The 13,819-nt window shown below is 37.8% G+C and overlaps 1 protein-coding gene across 3 annotated transcripts in view; it reads right to left on the bottom strand.

The window, feature by feature from the left end:
- Positions 1-13,819, bottom strand: part of LOC126298858 (uncharacterized) — a 182,147-nt gene that overhangs the window by 107,504 nt on the left and 60,824 nt on the right. Inside the window, exon 4 of one of the 3 annotated variants that reach the window (XM_049990365.1) lies at positions 2,197-2,333. The exons of the other annotated variants lie outside the window; for them this stretch is intronic. Within the exon in view, the coding sequence (XP_049846322.1) occupies positions 2,197-2,333 (137 nt within the window). The remainder of the gene's footprint in view (positions 1-2,196; positions 2,334-13,819) is intronic. 3 annotated transcript variants of the gene reach the window in all.

The raw sequence follows: 13,819 nt of genomic DNA, 5'->3' as shown, positions 1-13,819 counted from the left end.
TGTAGATGTAGATGAGGTCAAGTTGATTCAGGTGGTCAGCCAAGATGGCACCTCTCTGACAGTTTCTGGGAGCATCCTAAAGGGAATGGTGCGTATTACAGTCACCAAGTAGCAAAAAGGGGGTGAGGGAGTTGCCCAATAATCTGGAGGAAATCAGCCATGGTGACACCAAATGACAGAAATGTAAACGGTACAAAGGGAAAAGATGAACTGAGGAAGGAAAATGCAGAACACAACAGCTTGCAGTTGGATTTCAGGGAGTTGGCGTGACTATGAACGTCATGTTCCCATAATCCAATCCCTATAGATTCTTTAAAGACACAGTCCCTGTATTTGGACATCTGTGTCAGAACCTTTGGTCGTAATTCATTCTGCGTACTTCTGAGAGGCAATGTCCAGCAAGCACTGACTTGTTAGACTGCTGAATTCTGGTGTGCCGCTGATGCTCTTTGCAACGATCTTTGATAGTACACACCGTTTGACTTATGTAAGTCAAGCCATATACGCAGAGTATCTGGTAGACTCCAGATTTCCATAGTCCTAAATCATTCTTGGCATTACCAAGCAGTGCCTGTGTCTTAATTGGTGGCTGGAAGACAGTCTTCACTTTATGTTTTTCAAGAATTTGACCTATCTTTTCCAATAAAGTGCCACACAACAGAATAAATGCTATGCTCCATCCTGCTCAGTTTCCTCTGGTTGTACAGTCAGTGTAGGACATAGAGCTCGCCAAATTTCCTCCTCCTGTGTAGCTGTTTTCTCCAGAAAACTGACCTCAGAAATTCAAGTTCTTTGTTAAGGCTCTCGTTGTCAGATAGGGTACAGGCCCTGTGAACCAATGTTTTGAGGATGCTGTTCCTCTGCGCTGGATTGTGGCAGCTGTTTGCATGTAAGTAAAGGTTGTGTGTGACTTCTTACGGTACACACAGAGGGGTCCTATGTGCCATGTGTTCTTTTAACCAGGACATCCATAAAAGGGAGCACTCCATCCAATTAGGCTTCCACAGTAAGCTTCATGTTCTGGTGCATGGAATTGAGATGTGTGAGGATACCATTCAGCTTGTTCTACCATGTGACAATATGAAAGTGTCGTCGTCAACATAGAGGAAGAAACAGGCAGGTTACCACTGCGCTGAGTCCAGGACGTCCTGCTCGAAACGTTCCATGAACAAGCTGGTGATGACTGGTGAAAGTGGACTCCCCATGGCTCTTAGTATCCACCATCAAAGAGACAGCATGTCGACGTCAGGATATGCCTAGAAAGGTTGGTCGTCTCTCTGTCAAATTTCTGACCCATAAGTTTCTACGATTCCAGCAAAGGCACCCTCGTGAAGAGAGAGACAACATTGAAACTCACCAGGATGTCCAAATCATGAAGTCTGAAGTAGTTAAGATGCCTGACAAAATCCAATGAGTTGCTTATACGATGTGTACATTTACTGACATAAGGGCTAAGCATATACTTCATGTATTTTGCAAGTGAATCGTCAACATTGGTGCTCCAATGTACCCACTTGCAAAATACCTGAAGGATAGGGGTAGGCCTTACGTCAGAAAATGTACACAGCATATTTGCAACTTGGTAGATTTTGTCGGGCATATTAACAACTTCAGACTTCGTGATTCGGACATCCTTGTGAGTTTCGATGTTGTCTCTCTATGTATTTTTATAGTGTCAATTATAGCACTGACACAACCTTCAAATTACATCTAAAGACATTGCTGTATTCCATAACCATCAACAATAAGCTCACATTAAAAGAGTGTGTAAAATGCATCTCACCAAACCTAAGGGCTGCCAGTTATGTTTGCATGAGCTTGTGATTATGAAGGGCTGACATGTAGGAGTGAGAGGTAACCACATTCAGCACCTCTTTTAATACCTACAAACAGATGGTTGGTTATTCTAGGACAAAATGGACTATATCACAACAAATGGTTTCAGATATTTGATTATAAAACTTATCTAGTTTTTGCCAGTGGTGTCTCCTCTAACAATGTGGGACATTAGTAAGTGCCAGTATCCACCATCAGTCTTAGATTAATAAATTACTGTGCCCTAAGGCAAAAAGTAGTTAAGATACTTGGTCATACACATCACCCACCCTCATAATGCCAAGTTCGACAGCCCAACCAAACTAATTAGCAAGCAAATTAAGTACATAGCCACATCATATATCACGATGGCATACTCACTGGTGCGTGAGCTAATGATCTGAATGAGTTCTTCAGTGCTTCAGAAATCTGCATTTCTGTCACTAGAGTAGCTTTTCCTTGACCTCCGATCATTTTAAATGCATTCCAAGTGTAACTTTTACTGTGTACAATTTTATCTGGAATTAAAATAAATCTCTAGTTTGACACAGAAAAATAGTAAATGTTAGTAGCAGTACAGTAGAGTTACATTCAAAATAATAAAAATTTCAACAAGCAGCTGCTTAAATTCTAATAAGTGTAAAAGTCTAGATCAGCACCAGGAGTCAGTCATAGTGGCCTTTCTCCTGTTTTCTTAGGTCAGTAACACATCACTTTCAGTAGCCAAGGAAAAGGGAAAGGAAAAGGGAAAGGGAAAGGGAAAGGAAAAGGGAAAGGAAAAGGGAAAGGAAAAGGAAAAGGGAAAGGAAAAGGGAAAGGAAAAGGGAAAGGAAAAGGGAAAGGAAAAGGAAAAGGGAAAGGGAAAGGAAAAGGGAAAGGAAAAGGGAAAGGAAAAGGGAAAGGAAAAGGGAAAGGAAAAGGGAAAGGAAAAGGGAAAGGAAAAGGGAAAGGAAAAGGGAAAGGAAAAGGGAAAGGAAAAGGGAAAGGAAAAGGGAAAGGAAAAGGGAAAGGAAAAGGGAAAGGAAAAGGGAAAGGAAAAGGGAAAGGAAAAGGGAAAGGAAAAGGGAAAGGAAAAGGGAAAGGAAAAGGGAAAGGAAAAGGGAAAGGAAAAGGGAAAGGAAAAGGGAAAGGAAAAGGGAAAGGAAAAGGGAAAGGAAAAGGGAAAGGAAAAGGGAAAGGAAAAGGGAAAGGAAAAGGGAAAGGAAAAGGGAAAGGAAAAGGAAAAGGAAAGACTATATATATTTCTAGCACTACATTCTCTTCTTTGAAGTTGATTCAACAAATGTGTCAAAGAGAAGCACTCTCAAAATGAAAGTTGTAGTAACACTCTTACCTACAATGGAGTGCAACATCTAGATTAGGTTGAAAGGTGACTGATAACGAAGCCAACAAATGTGAGCTAACATGAAACTGTGCGACAAACTGGTGAGTTCATGTAGGTTCTTTCAGTTATATTTTATAAGCAGAACATTTACTACCCTTACTCAAGTGAATATTTTGTTAATTCTTGAAAACACAGCCACTCTCTTCTGCATACACAGCAGATTTTGCTTCTACATTGACATGAAAATATGACAATATTCCTTCATATTAAACTACTAAACATATCATCTGCCCACTCCAGGTTGCCACAGGTTTCTTAATGTGAAATTTCCTTTCCCTGATTTCCAGACAGTTTTAGCAGTTTCCCTGACTAATTTTGAGCTCTGTAGGGTAAGCGAACAGGTCAAGTTGACAAAAATGTAAGGATTTGTATATATATTAATGCATAATTAACTAATTTTCAATGAAGATATTTTAATGTCTCCTTTACAGGATTTATGATCTGAAGAGGAAGTAAACTGGTAAGATGTGTAAATAAAAGCTACTTACTAAAATTTGGTGCAAACTGCTTCTTGAAATGGCTAACTGTTGAGAACAGTGGTGAATTGGCTTCACTGGACTGTTAGCGATGATCTTACTGGCTAGAGCAACAGTCTACCAATCAATGAGAACAAGGATGTCCAGGTGATTTGATTTTCATTGTCAATCCTGTATCTTCAGATTTCCTTATCATTCTTATCATTACTGACATTTTAGGCACATTTTGCTAACCAAAAATTACACAAAGTCTTCAAACAGTCTCTGCATAGCATTCATTGCACTTTAAATGCACTTTCAAAATCTAGATGTGTTGGTCCATCCTGTATAGCTCCATTTTAACTGATAATACACACAAATGACAATGACAATTGGTAAACGCAATATCAACAGATGAAAGTTGCTTAAATGTCAGGTCTGGCAACCTAACAAACTGAAATAGGTGCTCAATTTAAAAGTTGCATTATTTATGGGACACCCTTTAATATACAACACTAGCTGATATAGTCTACTTCACTAGGGTTTTAGTTTTCTGTCAGTTTTATAAATGAAGTAATGGACAAAAAAACTACAGTGAAAGACCTATTTCTTTTTTTTATTTGGACAGATATCTTAGATATAAAGCCTTTACACTAGATTAAACCTTTCCTCCTCAGTTATTGCTGTTGCCCCAAATGATGTCCATTTGCAGGCATGTGTTCTAACCCATAATTTTTTTTTCTTAACAAAGTCTTTTGATATCAGTGTTTTGCCTTTCGTATATTCAAAGAATTCAGCTGGAGGTAATTTTAGTGCTTATAATATAATTTTATCATTTGAGCAGCATATACTTTGTGTTACTCCTTTAATTTTTTTGCCTTACAAGATTTACATAATTTATCCATTCTCCAAATTTCTATACTTTGATGTTCACTGTATTTTATAGTGACATCATAATGAAATGCTGTTGCTTCATAACCTGGGTTGTGAGTAACTAAATCCACTTTCCCTTCTTCCCTTTCTTTCCCCTCTCTCCTCCCTGATGAAGGTACATTTATTCCGAAAGCTAGGAACTTAAATTTTCGGTTGTTTTTTGTGTTTCTATCGGCTGTACTGAGCTGAGGTAAGTACTAGCCAGCCCCTCTATCTCTTTGTTAGTAATTGTTTCATAATGAAATGCCGCATTTATAAGACAGTGACATTCTTGCCATCTTGCGCATCCTGCAGCTGAAGATGTCTTCAATAATTGTGCTGCGACCTGATTTCCTAAGTTAAGATTATTCATTACTTCTGTACTCTGTTCATCACTTATTGCTATCCAGTCTTTTCCTGTTTTTCTATGTGACTGCTTTCTTCTCCGATCTGTCGCCCTAATGTTTTCACATTGCTCTTCTGTTGGATTATTTCTTCTTTGTTGAGAATTTTCTCATAACACTGCTAGACATGCTTCTCTTTCTTGATCAGTTTTGTTGTTCCACATCATCTTTTGTCTTTCAACACTACGCAGAGACATGAGAAGTTGCTTTTACATTTGGTCATTTTGCTCAAATATATTTTCATGTTCTTTATTATTACACAGAGATATTAATTACTCCTCTTTTAAATCTTGAGCTGAAACTGACTCAGTTTTCACAAGCAGTTTTTCCTTTGTTATTTTTTCCTGCAATTATTATAAATAATACTGAAACATGCTAGGCAGATTTGCGTTGGCAGTAGAGATGGGCACTCTGCTCCTGAATTGATTCAAAGAGCCAGATCTTTCTAAAGAGTGGATAATGGATGATTCGAAAAAAATGAATGGTAGCTCATATGATTTCAAAATGCATTTCTGGTGGCTGTGACGAGTGGAAGAAAATTCTGCACTAGGCCGCTGCAATGGCGTCCCAAATCACATCCATAACAGGACGTTTCCCAAGCTATAAAAATGTGTTTTATATCATAAACATATTTGGATTTGCAAACCTTATTAGTACATGGAGCTTTTCCCATCCATGAAAACAGAAAATAAAGAAAGCTGTGTTTTTTTCTAATTTTGTGGCTGTTTGGCAGTACCCATTCAGTCATTTCAATAGTAATGCTAATTATTATGATATAAAGGTATGCACAACACAACACCCAGTCTGTGAGTGGAAAAAAGTTTAGACTTTGGTGGAAATCGAACCTGAAAACCTTCACTTCGCAATCCGACATGTTGACCACGTACCTACCGAGGCAAATGAAAGGCATGGTCTTCAGAATGATTCATTAATGCAGGAAACACTTCCAGCATCTTTCAATTCTAGATTTCAAAAAAATATTTCAAATTACAGAAGCTCAATAAATGTTTATATGCTTCTGAGTGAGTTGTTACTTCTTATCCTTTGACTTAGCTTCACAGTCTTAACGTGTTGCTAGAAATCATAAAAGCTGCAGCTTTGGGCACCGTGTGGTTGGAGTGTGTTGCACAGTGATCCAGGCATCACTCCCTCCCAATAGCTCAGCACTCCCGACTCCTCTCACTGATCAGACCATAGGCTGTCTCACTAGCTCACTGCTCCCCACCAAGGCAACTAGCTCTCTCAGACAAAATCTACATGGAGTAGACCACACGGCAACTTGGGGCATCACACTGTTCTCTGAGCTCTTGGCACAGTGAAACAGCTTGCAACTCTCTTTCATGACTAAGCACATCTCCTTAATTCTTTGTATTCTTATTTGATCTGCTCTAATCGTCGTCACCTTCTGCCGTAGCTCTTCTGTTTTCTTGTTACGTGTTAGCTGTACTATTATGTCTTCTTCTTGGTCTGTTGCATTTATAGTTGCTTTTGTTGGTGTGTCACTAGCCTTTATGCACCTTTTAATTACTTTGGGTGGACAGGATACTAAATGTAATGGTTATTATAACATACATGATAGTCCATGTATGCAGGTTGCCTCAGGAGAAATGGTCAATATTCAGAGATATCACAGGAGCCACCATTGAAGCAAAAACTAAATATGGACATATGCCCTATCCCAAATGGTTTCCGAGACAAAACACATTGAAAGTTACTTCTGTACGTTTTTCTTGAATTACAAGAAATCTGCAGCCTTTAGCAAAAACTTGTCGCAGTACAAAATTAAACTACATTAAAGTTCATTTAAAAGGGTCCTATCCATTTATTCTCAAGGACTTTTAGGTTGCGTGAGGAGATCGACAGAATATGGAAATTCTTGCGCAACGCGCATGCATTGCAGTGTAGGTAAGCCAGTTTGAGGTAGTTTCTCAACATGATAGAACACATGTCCTACATCAACTTATTCATCTCAAATTCGTCTATACTAGCATGGTACATTGTAAACAATGACAATGTAATGAATAATAAAGAAAATTAGTAACAATGTACATTAAATATGTTCTACCTTGGAAACCATTCAGAAGATTACATATGTCCACATGAAGCTTCTTGCTTTAATTGATCATTCCTGTCCATTTTTAATTTATTCACTTAACCTGAACAGATTAATGCCCTCAGGAGTCCTCTTACATCAGACCGGAGTTTTATATGTAATTAATAGGAAACTTATAAAAAATCATAGTTACTTAAAAAATCATAACATTTTTAGTATGATCTCTCTTATCTCTGCATGTAATACACATGTGTCTGTTATGCCCTCTTGGCTGACGTCGTCGATTTTCCTCAGGCTTCCTAAATATCTTTTGCCCACTGGGGTAATGGTCATCACCAATTTTGGTAATCTGTTGTCTTCCATTCTTTTAACATAATCCTTCCAGTTGTTTCTGTGTTCCTTAACCTGCACATTTAAATTTTTCACTCTCAGTTCTTTTCTGATGTCTACATTCACTCTCCCCTCAGACAGAATGTACCCAGCTACTCTTCTCAGCAATCAGACCTCTAATACTTGTATTCTGATAGGAACGAGTTTCTACTGTGTTGTCCAGGAAAGAGCTTCAAAGTCTAGGAGCAGTAGTGGATCAACAAGAAGCCTGAGTATTTGGACTGCAACACCGTCCTGTACAGTAAATGCTGAGCTGAAGGATTTTTTGACAGCTCAAGAAATTTTTCGCAACTACAATCATTTACCTCTGCGAAAACCAATAAGTCTATGTTTTGTTTACGGCTCAATGACGGTTATCACTAAAGTAAAGTTCTGCTTTAGTTCCTTGGTTGGAACAATCTGATCAGCTGCAGATTCTACTTTGCCTACTCTTCCTTAGATCAGACAAGCTTTACCACAAGGCATCTGGTCTTTATATTTTAGATTAATGTATTGGCATGTCTTAGTTATCATTTCTCTCAGTTTGATTGATTCTGTCTGCTTTCTGCATGTAATCAATTTTATTTTCAAGGATAGGAGGTCATTTGTGAGTCTGATGTGCAATGTATCTGACATTTGTGGACTGTTTTAGCTCTTCCATTAGCCAAGGTGCAGATTTACCCTTCAGGTTTCCAGTCTTTGGGGGAGGATGTTTATTTTGTAACAGTTAGTTTGGTAAGGATGTGAGCTGATATTCCAGGTATGAATTTCTTTGCTTGTGGATTTCATGGCAAATATGTGTGTGGAGGCCTGACTATATGCAGCATTATGGGTAGGTGAGAGCTGAAATACTGTTGCAATTGAAGAAGAAACTTCACACTTGAATTTCACAGTGAAGGGGCAGAATATATGTTAGTGTTCCTAGCATTATTTGTATGGCCATAAGTCAAATCAAATTTTGAAAGGTCAGTTCTGAAAAGGATATCCTGCCGACTTTCAGAGGTCTGTAGAGAGCGCACATTAGCCAAACATTTTTTAAGGGATTTGATATTTATGAACATACATTTGTCTTGTTTGCCTTCATTACTATTGGATGTGAGTAGCATGGTCAGTAATGAGTCAAAGAGTTTGTATGCCACTACTCCACCTCCTCATCTGTTACTTCTGTGATGTCTTAGGACAGTGGAGTCTATATTTAGGGAACTGGAGAGTACACTTGGCTTGAGCCAGGTGTCCAAGGTTTGTTAGACGACATGGATGTCAATATTCTGAAATATGTGGTGGAGTTCATCGAAATGAGTTGAAAGTGATGGCCAACTATGTTCTACAGTAAAAATATAAACATAATGGTAGAAATAGTGGTTGCCTGAGTAGACAAGTTCGTAGTTCCTAATGCACAGACTTTAGAGTTTATTTGCACTGTTTTTTTTTTTCAGCCTTTATCTGCACCATTATCCTGTCATCTCTTGTTCACATGCTATGTAGTCAAATTTTTATCTTCTAGAAGTGAAATCCTCACATATTGTCAGGCTTGACTTTGTGAGTTTCTTAATCACTATGACTGTTTCACACCTTTTCATATATGATACAAACTTCATGATTGTGGCTATAGGTTTCGCAGATCACAGCTTCCGACACCCTATTCTATAACTTGTGATTATAGAATTTGCTGCATGTATATTTGTGCTCACTTTAATCTTTTACAATGTAAAATAGTTATGTTAATAGCAAATGTTATGATTTTACCAGTGTACTTTCAGTGCTGCACAACATTATGTTATCCACACTACCTTTACCTTGAAGAATTACAAGTGATGTTCGTAACTGTTTTAACAAATTGGAAGAAAAAGGAAAATGCCGCTGTTGTCAGCTAATAATTGAAATGGCTTCTGACTCATCATCAAACCTGAAGAGACATCTAAAATCAAAGCACCTTACTGTACCTCTGGAACAACGGGGGTCAGGAAGCGAATCAAGATCACCATCAATTCATGCAGGAATTTGAGAAATCATTTCCCATGAACTGTCCTCACCAACGTCTGCTTCCACCTCAGGTGAAGGTATCATCCCAAAAAGGCAAACTGAGTCTGAAGCACTATCCAAGCCCATCAGTGTCGTCAGGTTCTGGACCAAGTCCTGATTTATCTCCTTTGTGGTGCCCTCACAATCAACTACTTTACATTTACAACAACCAATAAGGAATTTTTTTTTAATATTATAAATCCGTTCACATTAACTAAATGTATGCCATTAGATGTACAGCTTCTAAAAATGATTTTCAGTAAAAATTAAAAGTTTTTTAGCCACCAAAAAGGCAGTCTTCTGTACATCTGATCCGTGGATGAGTAAATAACATTAGTTTGAGAACAGTGAACTAAAGTCATACCTTTTATTAGAGTCCTCACAATTCAAAGATAGGCAGATTGCAGAAAACACGTCAAACTGGATAAAGTCTGTTATCCCACATACGATACCAATTTTATAATCACTTCCACAATAACAGAAAATGTGTCAAATACAAAATTAACTGCCATGCTTTTAAAACTTCCACATATCCCATGCTTTGCAAATTCTTTAAACTCCACTGCACAATGCGCAAGTCAGAAGTGCATACAGAAAATGGTTGACCAGTTCAAATGAGTTGTTGTGTTTCTTAAGGAGAAATGCTTTGCTTTAAGCAAACTTGCTGAAATGCAAGAATATTAAAAAGAAAGACAGACTGAAATTGAAACAAGATGTCCCAACCAGATGGAACTACTCACAAAATGTTGAAAAAGATTTACTTTAAATAAAGATCCCATAATTTTTTACCTTGCTATTTTGGGTGGAAAATTGATCACCTTAAAGTTAAAAGATACAGACTGGTAGATAATGCGTCAGGCTTTACAGATTTTGAAAGTTTTTGATAAGGTAACTGAAAAGGTGCCCTCACAGAAAACAGTCTCAGTGTCAACAATGAAAATCCTGCCAAGATTAATGGAATGGCAACTAAAGCATTTTAAAGACAAAAATAAAGAATATCCTCAAGAAACAAAGTCACTCATAATTTGCTTAAAGGGTTATCAGAATGGTTTGATGTTAACTCCAGCAACAAAACAATTAGTCAGGCATTATTACTGGACCCCTGATTCAAAGGCAAGGATTTTCAGATGACAAAACATTTCAGGACTGATACATGAAGGCTGTGGCAGAAATGAAAGCATTGGTTGTTCAGTTCATGTCTCAACCAGTTACCATCGTTATACATGAGACTTCTTCAATCTGGTAGGAGTTCAATGAAACTATCAGTCATCTTCTAGCAAGTCACAACCCAGACAATGCAGCAATTGCCAAATTGGAGAAATATTTAGTGGACGGATATTTGCCTACAAACAGCGATCCCTTAAACTGGTGGGAAACAAAAATATTGCTGTGGCCAGTGTTATATCAATTGGTTCTAAAATTATTATGTATCACAGCAAAATCAGTGGCCTGTAAAGGAATATTTTCAAAAGCAGGACAAATATGCACTGAGAAGAGAGAGAGACTCACACCAACTAAAATGGGTCAAATTTTATTCATAAATGACAATACTGATTAATTTTTGTTTTATGGGAACATATATCTTACTACTGACTGTAAATGATGATTGCAGATACACTTCAATTACAGTTGTTATAATTCTCTCCATGTGTTCTTTCAAAACAGGACCAAATCAGATAAAAATACAGGTTTAGTAACCTAAATTGAAAAGGCAATGTACCTTCCTTTTAATTATTTTCATGAGTGAATGGTGAGTCATGGAAAAAGAAATAGTTCATTTCAGTGAGTGGCCAGTTCCTTTGCCCATCTAGTTAGCAGTGCCGAAGTATTATTACTTACATAAGCATAACCATTTTTGCCACCCACAACCATCCACAATGACCAGAATACCATAGTGCACAATGTGAGACTTAAGGCTACTCCGATGCATAAATGGGATTGGTCTGCAATGAATAGTTTTGGCTACAAAGTGAAATATATGGACACACATCCCATATGCGCCTTGTTGCCTCTGAGGAGTTTAAATGCCATCTCCTGTCATCCTCCGAATGGTTCCCCAAAATTAATGCATATGGCAGGTTTCATCTCTGTCAAACAGTAAAGCTAATATTCTCATTCTCCATTTACTCGTCTTGCTCTTTTCATTTCTCAATTAGTCACATCACTTTCTAATGGGAAACAAAGGAACATTTTCTGTTACATTGGGCATTGCATGAAAGACGTGACAAGCAGTAATTGTTGGGGCTTGAATCTTTAAATTGGTTGAGCCAATGGTGAATAACTTTGTTGTTGGGTGCATTTTGTCCTGGACAGGTTTCCCAAAAGTGACAGTACACACTAACAATTTATTTAAACTAAGCATAACAAAAAACACTGTGCCTTCTTTTGCACCATCAGCATTGTGCTGGCACGTGAGTCAAAGTGGCGGCACGCCAATGGGCAACTCTTAAGCATATTAAAGTCAACATTTGGCCCCATATGACATGATAAACAAAACTTAGCTATTTTTCTTCAGCTGAACAGCTTTTCAGTAGCATCTGTTCAAAATCACATAATTTTCGGAACGTAAAATACACACACACACACACACACACACACACACACACACACACACACACACTTTTATAATAGATATGGATTAGAAAGAAGCCTACTACTTTGTGAAAAGCTGCTGCCTTGTCATATATACTAGAAAGCTGCATACAGAATAAAAATTCACTTCACAGCAGAGTGTGTGCTGATTTAAAATACCTGACAGATTAAAATTGTGCCACACCATGACTATGTTGGGATCTAGTATTTTCAGTGCAGGCTGCAGTCAACAACCGATATTGCATGGCTGGGGGCAGGTTGTTGTTATGACCACCTGATTGATTTGTTTTGACAGAATGTCACTTTTTGTCATGCAGACCTCAGAAGCAATGCCACACAACACTCCAGAAGAGTGTAATCAGAGGCTTTCATCATATTAACAAGTTTCCAGCTTCTGCAGCAAAATGTGGTAGGCTACAATCGGGCTAACCTGGCCGCAGGTTAAGGAAGCCATTTTGTACAGGCAGTTGCGTAACATTCCTCTCCTATTTAGAAGATCTGGTCTATCAAATCTATTACTTCCGCAAATCATTTTATATCTTATACTCTTGTTCTGCATTACTTTTCCTTCCAACTTCTCCTACACTAACCTTTTCCAGTTTACAAAGTCTTACAAGTGATACAATTAACAACTACTTACTTGCTAAGGACGGCCCACTGTCACTATCTCTCTATGGTGTACAGGAAGTTCATGAGTGGGGGTGGTTTTCCCCTATTGACAGACAGACTGCACAAATTTGACACTCAAAAGCAAGAAGGAACTCTCAATTGAGACACCCAACACAATGCTTTAATGGTAACAATTACAACATTATTATTGTAAATTCAGAATCATCTGCCCTTCCTGTGCTGCTACCAACTCGTCTAGACAGCTAGGTAGGTTGGGATCTTAAGTACTGATCAAAAGGGTCCAGTTTCAGACAGGTAGTGTATCTACAGGTTTGTCAGGTAAACACAGTAGCACATATTTAATGTTCAGAATCATACCTCCCTGTTGTGGTTCCTTAGAGTCAAACAATTGCCCTGAAGTATCACAATTCATACCATTTATCAATAAACCACTACCTTGCAGCTCTAACAGTTCTGTGCCGTTAGATCACAATTCTCATAACAATTTTCCTTACCACCACTGTGATACATAGGATGACAACTACATAAAACCCACTAACTGCAACAACCTCTAACATTTAAAACATTTAATTACAACAAAACAAAAATCTCAGGTATACTACAAAAGAAAATGAAGCAAAACAAAACCCCCCAAGCTCACTGCACTAAAAAGTCAAGCAAACAGTATTATGAACAAAGAATATACAAATCAAAATGCTACTTTTCCCATGTACTGAATAAGTCATTTAACAGCTAGCAATTACTCCCATAACCCACACACTCTTATACAAATAACCACTGGCATCTCACGTCAGCATTCTTAAACCCACAAGGTCTATCAAAAAAGCACATATATCCCTTACTAAACATCACAAAAATTGCAAGAAGGCGATTGATCATTAATCACGCATGTGCCCCCAGTGCTGCACAGGGTAAAATCACTCGGACTACCAAAATGTCTATAAAGTAATCCAGTAACATTCCAATCATGAATCACAGAAATAATCACCCACAGAATATCATACTCTTAGAATTTATCACAAAAAAATGTGAATGAGATACTGTAAAGAACCCTCAAATTACCATCTTAAGCAAAATTCATATAAAACACTAAGGAAAGAAAATCCTTCAATAAAGAATGCAAACACTGTCTAATACTATACCTAGAAAAACAACTACACTCTAAACACACAAAGAACTGTAT

The sequence above is a fragment of the Schistocerca gregaria genome, chromosome X, assembly GCF_023897955.1.
Source record: "Schistocerca gregaria isolate iqSchGreg1 chromosome X, iqSchGreg1.2, whole genome shotgun sequence".
In the NCBI taxonomy this organism is placed as follows: Eukaryota; Metazoa; Arthropoda; class Insecta; order Orthoptera; family Acrididae; genus Schistocerca; species Schistocerca gregaria.
The sequence above is the reverse complement of the archived record's forward strand: the minus strand, read 5'-3'. Positions and strand labels throughout refer to the sequence as shown.